The sequence below is a fragment of the Phlebotomus papatasi genome, chromosome 1 (genome assembly GCF_024763615.1).
Source record: "Phlebotomus papatasi isolate M1 chromosome 1, Ppap_2.1, whole genome shotgun sequence".
In the NCBI taxonomy this organism is placed as follows: Eukaryota; Metazoa; Arthropoda; class Insecta; order Diptera; family Psychodidae; genus Phlebotomus; species Phlebotomus papatasi.
Genome location: NC_077222.1, coordinates 1,868,507 through 1,884,148, shown reverse-complemented (window position 1 = coordinate 1,884,148; position 15,642 = coordinate 1,868,507). Strand labels below are relative to the sequence as shown.

Genomic DNA, 15,642 nt, shown 5'->3' with positions numbered 1-15,642 from the left:
ATTTGAGAGAGTCTACTGTATTGCAATTGGCAGGGCAAGAGTTCACAACCTTTTACATTTGTTTTAATGGTACGTCCTCCACAAAAAGATACACTTTTTTGGTCTTTCCTAAGGCTTTCGGTCTCGATATGGACCTTCTCCCGTGGCTGGAATTTACTAGACTAATAGCGCTGGTCCACCTTTTAGATCAAGAAAATGTCATGAAATCGAAATTCACATCCTTTTACTTCTCAATCTGTTTGCATGGGTCTATCCTACTCTTTTGCACTCTTCTCCTTCTTCTTCTTCTTTTGAATATCACATCAAATTAACTTTAGTTCAGTTCAATTTTGAGACTGAAAGAGTTTGATAGACTTATGCAAATCATTTGAGAAAGAAAGAGAAGTGAATTTTTATTTTATGAAATTTTCCTGGTCTAAAAGGTGTGACGGACCTAAGTTGATTTAGTTTACATATATTTGAAAGAATCATCTTAGAACTTTTCCAGTTAAATTAAAGAGCTTAGCTTGATTTTAAATGATTTAGTTTAAAATTCTGTACGAAAACTATCAACAGTTTATGAAAAAAAAATGACAGACCTTAGGTAAAAATTTTATTAATTTTTTATACTTCACAATTGCCGGAGAATTAAAAATTGAGAACTGTTCCCAGCGCCTCTCGCGGGAGAAAACAGTGCCCTCTTGCGGAGAGAGCCACCGTTTTCTCCGCAAGAGGGCACTGTTTTCTCCCGTCTGAAGTTTTATTTCTATTCATATCGTATGAAAATATTTCTCTTAAGATCAAAGAATTAATTGAGCTCCTTCTACTAGATGGAAAAAGTAAAAAAATAATGAAAATATTGAGGATGTTTAATTGACGAAGATCGCAGAAAAAATTGAAATCAAATCAAAAAGTGAGTATTTTGCAATAAATCGTGAAATATAAATATTAGAGTTCTTTCTTCTTTGTAAAGAGGCCATTAAGTTACATAGCAATTACCTATTTTAACTAAAAAAAAAAATATGGGAGTGTGTTAATTTTTCTTATGGGCGTGGCATGTTTAAACCCCCTTTCCAGATTACAGTGTTGGGAGTGGCTTATACAGAATCATGAACTTAATTTTCAATTTTTTAACTCTTTCTAACTGAATTCAGAGCTATTTCTTAAAGCAATTAATAAAGCAATTAGTAAAGCATTAAATAAATATATTAAATAAATATTGAAAAACTTGAAGTAAGCTTCTAATATTAATCGAGCGTCATTTATAAACTTTCAACTTAGAATAGTAAATTTTTATGATACTAGGTATTTAACTGAAAATATCAAAACAGAATACGTAAGATATGGCTTAACAATTAACCAAAATAAAAGCAATTAAATGGATTATCAATGCCACAATATAGTTCAATATTAGCGCACACGTACTAAACACATTAGGAGGCGGTAGACTAATTAATTATTTATTGGTAATATTTAACCTTTGTGGAATCCTCAAGCATCTTCGTATGCTCGGCTATAAATCGCACATAAAAGCAGCTTTTATGCATGTCTGGTGGACAGTGTCCGTGTGAGAAACCTGGATTGGGGATAATTGGGCTCTTTATTGTGGTGGCACCTTCATCCAGGTCTGCCTCACAAGATAGATCCTCTGACTCCGAATGTGGCACTGGGCCATGAATCTGGCAACTGCCCCCAAAAGGTCCTGTTGCTGTTAAACTATAGAGAATAAAATACGTATCAGGAATGTTAAATTACATGATTTTCAAATTGAGACATAAAAGAATTTTCCTTGGAAAAATATTATATAAATTTATTAATAAAACAATAATCATTAACCCAGATTTTACTTAGGAATCACTGCTATTTTTTTCTGAAAAATTGCAGAAGGAAATTCGCTATAGGGGAAAGTGCCCATGCTTTGGGTTGTCCCAAGTTTCATAATGACTAATTTTTCCTATGTTTTTCAATAAATGTGAATCATCGCATCCATATTTTAAAAACTAGGGTAAAGTGTCCTGTTTTTAAAATATATTGCGAAGTCACTTGGGCACTTTCCCCTATTTAGTTATCCTTATAAATTCCGAATAGCAAAATTTTACTATATTTGTACAAATAGGGTCATGAAAACGATATTTATACTTCAGAATGACTTGGTTTACTGCTCAGCTCTAGATACACTCTCACCGCAATATTACGTTTTTTTTTTTACTTGAACAAATAACATCATAAGTGACCTAAAAATAACTTCAATTTAATGAAAGTTTGATAAGAAGACGACTTACGTAACGTTTTCGAAGTAAGATTCACGTCAGTGAAACGTAAATCTTCCATTACATGGTACTTTTATTATTTAATGCTTTATTCTAATATTTTTATAAACCATCAGTTGATGATAAGAAGATAGAAAGATAGAAGGAAGTGAAATTTGTCACATGATATTTTTTATTGTAATAATTACTTTATTATAACGTAGAGGTGACTCCCCATTTCGAAAGTAAGGGAAGTCTTTCATGCTTCGCATATACTTTGGCTTCAAACACTTCATATTTTTCCTATATTCAGTATTTAAATCTGACCTATTAGGAATATATTTTAATAGCTAGTATTAAGTCACACATTTCCTAAAAAAAATAGATCAGATTCATTAAAGGAATATGGAAAAAATATGTAGTGTTCGAAGCCAGAATGTTTACGAATCGGGAAAACCCTCCGCTATAACTTTCCGGTGTCTAAATAATTACTATGATCATTTGATGAAAATAACCTTATGTTGATTTGATTTTGCTACTTGGGATTAATAAGCACTTTTCCCGCTTTTTTAAATAAATAAATAACGATTTTTTTACAACACTAAACAAACTGATATTGCAATTTAGTCCATGATTTTTCTTTAAAATCGTGAAAGAGTTAGCAGTGATTTTTTTCCAATATTGTAGCGCATTTTAGTAGGGAAGCCAACCCATGTAGCAATTTCTTCTCCAAATTGTTTTGTAGAATTCTCTAAGTACATTATTACATTCTATAAGACAATATGGAAAAGAAAATGCTTCTATGTCAGCAAAAATGTAAAAAAATACGTCAGATTCATTTAAGGAATATGGGTAAAATATGAAGTATTCGAAGCCAGAATGTTTACGAATCCTGAAAGCTTTCCCCTATAACTTTCCGGTGTCTAAATAATTACTATGATCATTTGATGAAAATAACCTTATGTTGACTTGATTTTGCTACTTGGGATTAATAAGCACTTTTCCCGCTTTTTTAAATAAATAAATAACGATTTTTTTACAACACTACACAAACTGATATTGCATTTTAGTACATGATTTTCCTTTAAAATCGGGAAAGACTTAGTGATTTTTTCCCAATAATGTAGCGCATTTTAGTAGGGAAGCCAACCCAACCCATGTAGCAATTTCTTCTCCAAATTGTCTTTTGGAATTCTCTAACTACATTATTACATTCTACAAGACAATGTGGACAAGAAAATGCTTCTATTTCATCATAGGAGTCAACATTACGTTATTAATGACAAAGTAATTGAAAAGGGAAAAAGTTACGTTTCCCTGACGTTAATTTTCCCTTTGTGAAAATTTTGCAAGTTCCTGAAATTGTAAGCCCCATACTTGCCGACTGCCAAACCCGGCGGGCATTTGACCATTTGACATCCTTTGATGTCTCCTTTTTGTCTATTGAGATGGCCTACTCCCGTGTGTTATGTCTAGTGTGTTTGACACCACTGGACTTTAGCGGCGATCGCTAAAGAGAGAGTATTAATTAATAGACGGACAAGAGAGAGAGTTAGTTAGTGACTAGACTCGGATGAGCAAGGACGTGTTGCGTGCATACCAGAGGGAGGATCTAGTTAAAAGAGGAGAACGAGTGGTAGGTTATGTTTAAATCTCGTCCTTGAACCCCTTTCTAAGAGCTCTCAGATCCCTAATTAATTCTTACGATACGCGGTTACTCTTGGTACTCTGACGCAAATGTTTTAGGTAAAAATTACGTAATATTGAGGTAAAGAAGTGAATAACACCTGAAATAACTTCAATAACGTGTGAACCAGATTTACTTCATCTCTATGAATATAGTAAAGTAAAATTTTGCTACTTGAGACTTGATTTATTTAAAGAAAATATTTCAAAAATGCTCAACAGTATAAAATAGTATTCGAATATTGAAATAATTGAACACACTATGTCAATATTTCCCGATTTTTTTTTAAAAGATTTTTGTCAATATTGCACAGAATACTGCAATAATGAATAGAAATAGTTGACGGAAGTTCTCTAAAATTTATTTAAAATTGTGTGGAAAAGTGAACATCATCATATCAAAAAAACTTTAAAATACTTTCCTGAAGTTGAGCGATTAAAATGATTACCAAAAAACTTTTACAAAGTGAGGAAAATTTCTTCAGAAAGTGCATAATATAAAAATTTAATGTTTTACAGGGAGATGATAGGTAGAAGCAATTTCCTCCTGAATAAGGTGTAGGACGAGTAACAAGCTATTCATTAAATTTTACATCGATCGTTTTATTACACAGAAAAAATTATTTCGTAAAATTGTTCGGATATGTCCGTAAACACACAAAAATATGTTTATAAAATTATGTTATTTGTTCTTAGAGTTCTGTCAAATAAACAAAAATGTACGAACAATGTTTGTAGTAAAGTACAAACCTTTACAATTTTTTTGTAGGTTATACGATTTTCGTAACTCTCCAGTAGGAATTTACAAACATTTAGGGTAAAGTGAGGTAATTTGGAACCATTTACAATTTGTGACATTTAAGATTTTTTCATTGTTTCAGATGAACAAAGAGAAAACAAAGACCGCGAAATAGAATAAAAAGACGATTAGGAAGGAATGGAAGAGCTTTTCTTCCTTTTGAATATCTTAAACATTGAAAAAATCTCAAATGTCCCAAATTGGAAATGGTTCCAAATTACCTCATTGGCTAACGCCTAAGAACAGTTTTTTCACTGAGAAAAAAAAACGGGGGCGCGATTAACTTTTTTTTCCTCATAACTTTAACACTTTTTGTGTAAAAATATATTATATCAACATTTTTTAATGTTAATTTTACATCTTTTTAAATTAACATGAAAAAGAGTAACTTTAACCCCTAATACACCTAAAAAAGGTAATATTTACACCGATTTCCAAGGGGCAAACAACTGACCCAAATTTCATGTCCTAGAATCAATATTCACAAAATATTCACAATTTTATATGAGAAGAAGAAAATATTCGAATATTTCCCTAAATATTCGCAATATTCAGGAATATTTGCGATATTCGCAATATTCAGGAATTATTCGCGACATTCACAATATTCAATTCAATTCAATTCAATTCATATTTATTCATCAGATTAACGCTTCCCCCCTTCCCTTGCGGCCATCGCCGTCTTAGCGTTGCTCCCAACCAACTCCGGGACGGAAACGATGGAAAGTCCCTTCTCTGGTTGTATGTTTTGCAATCCCAAGATTGCTAGGAAGTCTGGGCTGCGAATCTGAGATGATTAGAGCCAAGCCTGTAAGGCTGTTTGGCTCTAGCGACTCTAGTGGATTATCTTCTATACATTGATGTTAGAAGACCCTTGACGGCTGCGGGTTCCATTTCTCTCAAAACATGGCGGACTTCTCCTCTAGTCAAATGTCGTACGAATTTCGCTAAATTATTGACTACAACAGGAGCAAGATAGTTAATGCTTCTCATGAACGCTTCCGAGTTTGGGCGTGGCACCTGCAGCAACTCACCCATGCGTGAGCCCGCGTTACTTCTGACAAAGAAGTTGGTGTGCAAGGACTGCGTCAAAAAAATGTCAAAAACTTTGTAGCAATACAGCTGAAGGACTGTCATAATTCCCCATTTGAGAAACAATGTACCCGTGTGTTCTCTTGACCGCGCAAATGACATTGCACGCAGAATGTATTTTTGTGCCGTAATAACGTGTTTTATATGGGTTTCAAAGGCACCGCCCCAGAAGATAAGTCCATATCTCACTCTAGACTCACCAAGAGCGAAGTAGAATGCACGAAGCAATTGCAGAGAGCACGAGTTTCTGATGGCAAAAACCTGCCTACACACCATGCGCAATCCATCCCGAACCAGGCTGGTATGAGCGGTCCATTTCAAGGAGCTGTCCAACATTATTCCAAGGTATTTGAATTCATCAACTCTTCTTATGAGCACACAATCCTGATGACAATCGTCGAGAGAGCAGCGAGACGAATGGCAGACTACTCCATTCAAATTTGGCTGAGATCTCCCAAATTCCATTAGTACAGACTTCGAGCTTAGCAGCATTCCATGGCTATCAAGCCACTGCCTCAGGAATCTCAAGTCCGCCCGCACTTTGCTCTCAATCATCTCAGCACTGCCGTCCACGTAGAGCAATGCGACATCATCAGCATATGCGATTGCATGGCCATACAGATTGCTGTCAAGCAAACTATTTATATACAGCAAAAAGAGCAGAGGGCCCAAGACTGAGCCCTGTGGAACACCCAGAGAGCATACTGAGGGCTCACTGACATGGTTTGGATGTAGCTTCACCCTTTGCGTTCTCCCAACCAAGAACGAAGTCAGCCACTGCAGGGCAGCGCCCCGCACACCAGCCCTTTCACACTTTATCAGTAGTTTATCATGCCTCACCGCATCAAAGGCTTTTGTAAGATCCAAGAATATAACTGTAGCCTTCCTCCTGGGTAGTCTATTCAGCGAGTCGTTGAGCATCCCCAAGAGCTGGGCCACAGCGTCCTCACATCCCACACCTTCACGGAAGCCATACTGAGATCTAGACAAATAACTATTCGCAGTAAGGAAGCCGGAGATTCTGGAGTGCATAATTTTTTCAATGATCTTTGAGATTGAAGAGACTAAACAGATTGGGCGGTAATTGGACATGGATTCCCTATCGCCTTTCTTAAATACAGGGACAACGAGAACTGTCTTCAACACAGCAGGGAACTCGCCTGACTCAAATGAGACGTTTACAAGATACGCCAGTACATCCACAATGTAAAAAGACACCTGCTTAAGAACCTTGTTGCTCAAGCCATCCGAACCAGGCGCACACTGGTTCCTCAGCCCCGAAATGACCGTGTGCACCTCATGAGAAGAAGTGGGAAACAGATATAAAGAGCCAAGACAGTGCCTATCAGGCCAGGGAGACTCTAAATTAGAATCAATGCTCGATGTAAGCTCCATGATTGCAGAAGAAAAGTAATATTGAGGAATATTTGTGATATTCACGATATTTATGAAATATTCACGAAAAAATGCCAATATTCACGATATTCACGTTGGTAGATGTTCTAGACTCGCGAGTTGTTTCCCCCTTGCCGATTTCGTATCAATACTGCAGAGTAAAATAAACATTTCCGGAATGTTATTTTAACTTTTTCGGATTTCTCTCATAAGTGTTGAAATATATTTTTCTGTGTACTGAATTTTTGCTTTGAATCAAATTCTATTTAATTTTTTTTTTAATATTTTACCAGAAAAAATGCATATTTTGCGTGTAAATAATGCAATGTATTTTAACATTACTTGGTATAACAATAGATTCTACTCTTGTATATACCGCATGGTTTCCCAAACTGCAAAAACTCAGGTTTCAACTTCAACCCTTTATAAATTATTAACAAGGGGAATACTTAATTTAGTGGGCATTTACCTCGATGGAGACATATCCTCCTTGGATGGAGACCTACTCATACGTGCTATTTGATCCAAATTCGATGTTGAGTAGTAGGGATAGAATGAGATGTGGGGATCCCTCAGCAAGTGCTGCCTGCATTATTAATACATTTGTGGCGGTTTTTATTTGGGGGGCAAAAGATACAAATATAGAGGGAATAAAAGTAGAATACCTCAGCAGATAGAATAATTGAATTTATTAAGAGAATTACCTGTATTTCGACTCAAAGCTGTATTGAGGTCGTCGCATAAAGAGGACTCTCGGCAGGATTTGGATGAAAACGAAATTAACCCAGGGTGCCATCCGATGTGTTTGCGGTGATCGGAAATGTACGTTGAGAACCACCACAGTGACACATATACTAGACGAATATTGAATTTTATTAATTAAAATTTGAATAGTCATTAGTTTTATCTATTTACATCGATGTGCAAAAACGTGAGAAAAATTTTAAAGTGGAAAAGTAATTTCGGACATGAAAGCGTCTGTTGTATCGACCGTGTTTGTGAAGATTCTACAAAAACTTCGTCGTGTATCTGCCATTTTTTTGCATCTGAATTTGGTGCAAGCTACGGCACAAATGTCGCTTCCCAGATAAGCACCAGATACTTACCGATTTAAATTTAACTGAATTTGTACTTTCAGCTGAATTCAGCTAACCTTAAAATGACACTCGCGAGCACTTTTTGTTCAAGAACTGCTGACCGGTCAGCATAATTTTACTGATCGTCTTAGCAAAAATATGCTGAAAATGCTGCTTCTTTAAGCTAACTGTGCTCACTGGGCTCTTGCATGAAATTCTTATACAAAAGATTTACAGATACGACAACGATCGATGCAACAAACGAAATATTGAGGTTAGATTTTTAATTAACAAAATTCAGCGTCGTAGCTAGAGTTGAATTTAAGGTAGGGCATCAGTAGTTAAAGGTAGGGCATTAATCAAAATTTTTGATTGATCTACTTTGGTTAGTCGATTTCCGTCCACTTCACTTGAATGTGAGTGAATGAAAATTATTAAAAAAGAAAAATTTTAAAAATAAAATATATTATTCTAGTTCTTCGATACATACTTAAGGGGTTACGTGGGTCAAAATTGACAAAAAGCAGCAGATTTTGTTCTAATTTATTTTCAACATAATAATAAATATAATTAATTCAAGCTCTTAGGTATATAAAAGTACAAAATTCAAACTATGGGACTTCATTTTTGGAAACATTTTTGAAAAAAGCATACTTTTCGGTGGAAAAGATTTCTCGGAATTGATTCATCTGAAAACCAAAAACCAAATATTTCCTGTTACCTGATGAGTTAAACTCGTCTTTGAACGAAGGAATTTTCAAAAAATGAAATTTGAATTTTTAAGAAAATTACATACACAAAAATACCATTTTTGACGTATTTTACACTACGTTTCGTCTTGTAGAATGTAAAATACGTTTTGATCAAGTGAACATAAAATCTTTCATTTAAGGACTAGTTTAATTTATCAACTAACAGGAAATATTTGATTTTTGGACTTTAGATGGACGAATTCAGAGAAAACATCTTCACCGAAAAGTATGTTTTTTTCAAAAAAAAAAAAATCTCCAGAAATAAGGTTTTAATGATTAAATTTTTAAAAATTTTGAAATGAAACATTTATGTTAATGTTATACTTATATATGCCTAAAAGCTTAAATTAAATATTTTTTTAATATGCTGAAAGAAAATATTGAGAAATTATTATATTTTTACAGTCTTCTTGATCCAAGTAATCCCTGAAAGAATCTTTACGCTCGTTTTGCTCAGAACCATTGAAAAACATTATTTCATTTAATTAATCGTCAAATAATTGCTATTTCAACTCATTAATAACAATGCCAAATTGATGGATAAATACTTTATTTTATTTTTTTTATGTTAAAGTTTTAAATTTAAAATATTTAAATTTTTCACAAAATTATCGTTTGACTTTCCATACGATTTTAACCAATTGCATTAAGCACTTCAATCGATAACTCTTAGATTAGATGTATCAGGCCATTTAATAGGAGATTAATTTGTTCTCTACCCTATCATACTACGAACAGTTTACTTAGAACATTATCGTAGTTTCTGGTTTTTAAGGTAAGGCATTGGAAGTATTAAGGTAGGGCATTGTCTCTCAATGCCCCCCCCCCAGCGCTACGGCCCTGACAGAATTTGAGGTTATAATCTAAGTTTTCGGAGTAAGAAAACAGACTTCCAGTCCAATTCCTCAAATATGAACATTTTTTAGGAATATGTGACATTTCTCAATCCTCAAATGTGAACAATATTTTCAAAAATGTAATGGAAGGCATGTGACATAATGTACACTAATCTTAAATCATGAAAAATAAATTTAGAGAATTTATCTTTGTAATTTCTTATCAAATAAACAGAATTGTTCGACAAAGTTAATGTAATACGATAATACTAAGGAAGCACAACAGAAAAATGGTTGTAATTAGACTCCGCACAAAATTTTCCTTACATAACCTTAAATTTTTCATTCTGAATTTAACCGTCGCGTCGTTCATTAATATTTGAGGAATTTTACTGTATTTGGTAAATTATGACTGGAAAAAATTAGGTCTGTTAAACTTAGTTCAAATAGCTCATGGAAGATTATATACAGCATAACCTCAAATTGCACGCCTTCAGGAACTGGGATATTTTTAGCTTTTTTAGGCTAGGCCTTATACGGCCTTCAGACCTAAGCCATAACCGTATGTCTTAACTGGTATAATTCCTTATCAGTCAAGATATTTTGGAAAATTTAACTTAAGATTCCATTATCAAGAACATGACCTATTAGATTCCGAAAAAGCAATAAAATTGGTTGCCATTTTGGATTCTGAGACCTATGGGAACTGGGCTAAACCTTCAGTCTCAAGACCGCTTTAGACACTTCTAATTTTTTAAAACAATAAACATATAATATTGTTTTCTTTTATCTCTATCTTGGCTAAAGTTATAAAGCATAATGAAGCAACCCTATTAAAAATCCTAATGTTATTGTAACTGACATAACCTAGAATATTACAAATAATATTTAGAATTTATAAGCTTCTTATCCTCGTAGATGGATTTCCAAGTAAGTTTTAGCATTGTAAGGACTAGGGAAATTGTTCTCGTACAAGTATTATCATTCTTATTCTTGCTATAGCAGGACTATTCTCTTATATTCAGTGAAAATGTATGCTATTGAATTTCATTTACTGCCGTATATTGTTCTAGATTTCGATGCCATAAAATTTAACTGATTCTTATATAGCTTTTTTTGTGAAAATAATGCATGTTTTGGCTAACGAAAACCTTGGATGGTCACAGAGCAATAAAGCCATTCGGTTTGTATTTCTGTCAATTTGTAACACTTGATTTTCATTAGAAATCAAAACAAATGGTTATGACTTTCAAATTCCAATTTAATTTTCTCGCAAGTGCCATAAGAGTTTGGAAAAGCAGTAAGAATCACATAAATTCGATGTATCAAATAACCAAAAGTGGTGTGACTTTCTAAATGCAACAGAAAGTTTATGGTTATGTCTTTTATGATGATCTTTTAATTTTTAGGTTTAGTACAACACAATCCTGCTTGGAAAAAAACTAAGTCTCATCTTAATAATAAAATGAATGTATAGTTATCTTGTCACAAAAAATAAGCTTTTAGGTTATGTTGTCCTCCTTTTAACCTCACTTTTCAATATAACCTATAATCTATATTTAGGAAATTCGTGGAATTCTTCACATTCCATTGGATATAGGAAATGGTTTGTCAAAAATCTTGCCCGTAGAATTTGAAAATATATTTTTTAAGAATATCATTGCCTTAGGGGTTAGGTTATTAGGCGTAGGTAAAATCGTGTTGTTCCGTACGTACATATTCTTATTTTGTCTCTATCAAATTTTTATCCCAGCTTGGGTATTAGCTTTAACAGGGGCAATCAGCGTGTTAGTCTGGTCTGAGATTTACATGGGAAGATAGCTTTTGCATAGAAGTTCTAGCCTTGGTCGCATTTTTCTCACCAAATTTCAGAAATGGGATTGAAACCCACATCCTGAAGTGAGCTACAATTCTTCTTAATCCCATTATTTCTGTCTAAATTCTGGTCTTTATGCCATTTTGGCCATTTTATTGTGCGTATTTCAAAAGTGTGATTACAACTCATTTCTATAGAAGTGAACTACAGTTCTTCTTGGTTCTATTTTTTTCTCTCCGAATTTCAGAAGTGAGATTGAAACCTATATCTTGAAGTGAGCTACAATTCTTCTGGTCTCTATGCCATTTTATTGTCCGTATTTCAGAAGTGGGATTACAATCCATTTCCATAGAAGTGAACTACAGTTTTTTTTGGTTGTATTTTTTTCTTTCCAAATTTCAGAAGTGGGATTTAAATCCACGCCCTGAAGTGAGCTACAATTCTTCTGTTCTCTATGCAAATTTTATTGTCCGTATTTCAGAAGTGGGATTACAATCCATTTCCATAGAAGTAAATTGCAATTCTTCTTGGTTCCATTTTTTTTCTCCAAATTTCAGAAGTGGGATTGAAACCCACGCCCTGAAATGAGCGACAATTCTTCTGGTCTTTATGTCATTTTACTGTCCATATTTCAGAAGTGGGATTGCGATCCATTTTCATAAAAATGAGCTACAGTTTTTCTTACTCTTCTTACTCCCATTTTTTTCGTCTAAATTTCAGAAGTGGGAATAAAACCACAAAAATTAGCTATAGCTCTTTTGCACCTATTAGAAATAAAGATCAATCGGAACAACACAATGTAATTCAATTGTATCACGTAGAAAATTCATAAGCTTTTACCGAAGCATGCATGCAGACTTTAGAACTTCAGTGTACTTCTTCCATGCACGAGTTCTGTAGCTCAAAATTTCAATATTTGAACAAGAATATTTTGTAGTCACATGTTGGAATAAAATGTAATATTAGAAATTATAGTTATTGTACTTTGGGAATAACAAAATAATTTCCACTTTCTATCAATCTTGTTGGGGAGGTATTGTGTCGTGAATTGAGCTAAACAATAAGAGGAGTTTGATATATGCGTGTGCTGTGTATAAATAAGCATCATCTTCATAGAGAAAGGAGGTCTTTTCGTACAAGGGAGTCAATTAAATTTTCTTTCCCTCCTTTCTGCCAAAGTAGTTGGTGAGGATTCAGGGATTATTGCTCTCTGTATATGTATTTTGTTCATTAATATAAATTAACGCAAGATGAAGTTTACTCAAACCACAGACTCTTAGAGCAACAAAAGTGCTCTTAGTTGGAGTGTTAAAAGGAAAAACGTTGAATTGAAATAGGGGATGAAGAGGAAAATAAGTCGGAAATTAAATGCCAATTAATGTGGGTTTGGTACTGGTTTGGAGGTTTATTTTAATTAAAGTATTCCTATATTGGCAACACCATCGACACTCAATTTTCCTTCTACTCACCTTATTGATACTAATATCATTGCGAAAATGAGATATTTTCCTAAGAGTGGCACAACTAGCGATGTTGGGGGTATTATTTCAACAACCAGCAGGAAAAACACATGGAGACTAATTAGAATTGATATGGAGAGCGTAACCTGCAATTTGAGAAAAGGATACAGTGTAGTATTTTAAGCAAAGTTTACCTTGGAGTTCTATTCTCAAAAATAGCTCATTCAATTACAAAAACAAAGTAAAGCAGAAATTAAGTAATTGAGAATGTAAAATATCTCGTGCAATACACCATTTTCACTTAATCCAAGACACACTCCTGTGTTCGAAACAGTGAATTTAGCTTAAAAATATAGCTTCATATTACACAAACAGTAACTTATTAAAATGTTGCCTGGTAAATTGTGTAGTCAATTTCACTTCACCGTTTAGAATATGAAAAGGCGTCTTGGATTAAGGGGAAGTGGTGTGTTGTACGAGATAATTGGGAAGGTCCTAATTTGTGCATAATCTCCCTAATTGATTATTTAGGAGAAATCTATTTAATATGAATATTTTTTTAGTACTTTACTGTTCTCAAGTGATTCTTCATTATCGACTTTTAATTGTGTTGGTTGCTGTATCGACTGTTTCCTACACTGAGAAAAAAAAGAGGGTGCGATAAACTTTTATTTCTCATAATTTAACACTTTTTAGGTGTAAAAATATATCAACATTTTTTATGTTAGTTGTACACCTTTTTAAGAGTAAAATTAACATGAAAATGGTTAACTTTAACCCCCAATACACCTAAAAAGGGTAATATTTACACCGATTTTGGATCAATAATGCAGGGTAAAATTAACATTTCCGGAATGTTATTTTAACTTTTTCGGATTTCTCTCAGTGTACAATCCTCATCTTGTTTTAAAACAGCTAAACAGTTGTAACAGGAACCACCACACAAAGAAAAGTCGATAATGCAGAAAAACTTGAGAACAGTAAAGTACAATAAACATTTCCATGAGAAAAATTTCCCCATTTTATGTTTTTAGCACTTTATTGTTTTTCAAGTGTTCCTACATAATAGACTTTTCTTTGTATTGGTTCCTGTCACGATTTTTTCGTGGTTTTAGAACACAGCGTGGACTGTGCAAAACAGTCGGGACGGAACCCAACACAAAGAAAAGTCGGTAATGCAGAAGCACTTGAGAACAGTAAAGTGCTCTAAAAATTTCCAGGAGAAAAAATATCCCTTTTTATGTTTTTCTACCACTTTTCTCAATTGCTTTTACATGATCGATTTTTCTTTGTGTGGTGGTTCCTGTCACAACTGTTTAGCTGTTTTAGAATAAGATGAGAATTGAAGGAAACAGTCGATACTTTAACCAACACAAATAAAAGTCGTTAATGGAGAAGCACTTGAGAACAGTAAAGTGCTATAAAGTTCCAGGAGAAAAATTTCCCCATTTCATATTTTTTAGCACTTTACTGATTTTTATGTGCTACTACATAATAGATTTTTCTTTGTATTGGTTCCTGTCACGATTTTTTGGTGGTTTTAGAACACAGCATGGACTGTGCAAAACAGTCGAGACAGAACCCAACACAAAGAAAAGTCGATTATGCAGAAGCACTTGAGAACAGTCATGTGCTAAAGAAAAATATCCAGGAGAAAAATTTCCCATTTAGTGTTTTCTCGCACTTTTCTCAAGTGCTTCTACATGATCGACTTTTCTTTGTGTGGTGGTTCCTGTCATTGAAGGAAACAGTCGATACATCAACCATCACAAATAAAAGTCGATAAGGCAGAAACACTTGAGAACAGTAGAGTACTAAAACACCATGTTAATTTTTCTTCAGGATAGCAATATCACCATTAATCGTTTTTGTTAAACTGATGAACACTAACCTTCTCACCACTATCCGATGGCAAGTAGAATGTTAGTACGGTCAGGAATGAAATTCCCATGCAGGGTATGATTATGTTTACAGTATAGAATAATGTTTTTCTCCGCATTGTTATGTTGAATGTTATGTCCAAGTAGGGCTCGTCACAGCATGTGTAAAATTTTTCATTCCTGCGGAAAAAAAGGAGCAGACATTTGATTTTTTTTCCTATCCAAGTCAAACGTTACATTAATAATCAAATTGATATGTACAAGGGTGTACTACATAGTGAAAAGGCCACATTTTTATGCTCTCTCTCTTTTCCTGTATACATAGTTCCTTTTTTTTGCTGTAAGCTCCATCCATCACCAGATGGGCAGAAATGTGAAAGAGACATAGTGAAAAATACTTTAAAGCCGCTCACATTCGTAAGCTTTTTGTCAAATTTTTTTTTTTTGGCACTCGCTCTCGTAAATCCAAGAATAAGCAATTTGTATTTTGATATTACTGTGAACTCTGGATTTGGCGTTGTTAATTAGAAATGACAGCATGTCTCTCAAATTGTTTTTTCATTTGAAAAGAAATCAATTGCGAAAAAAATTAAAATTAGGATTTTATATTGGTTTTGGTAGA

The 15,642-nt window shown here is 33.8% G+C and overlaps 1 protein-coding gene across 5 annotated transcripts in view; it reads right to left on the bottom strand.

Annotated features, from left to right (window-relative positions):
* Positions 1-15,642, bottom strand: part of LOC129799877 (acetylcholine receptor subunit alpha-like) — a 69,665-nt gene that overhangs the window by 5,016 nt on the left and 49,007 nt on the right. For all 5 annotated transcript variants that reach the window (XM_055844156.1, XM_055844157.1, XM_055844160.1 and 2 more), the window contains 5 exons: positions 15,032-15,200; positions 13,150-13,286; positions 7,905-8,054; positions 7,670-7,786; positions 1,458-1,695 (listed from right to left, as the gene is read on the bottom strand). In XM_055844156.1, the coding sequence (XP_055700131.1) occupies positions 1,458-1,695; positions 7,670-7,786; positions 7,905-8,054; positions 13,150-13,286; positions 15,032-15,200 (811 nt within the window). The remainder of the gene's footprint in view (positions 1-1,457; positions 1,696-7,669; positions 7,787-7,904; positions 8,055-13,149; positions 13,287-15,031; positions 15,201-15,642) is intronic.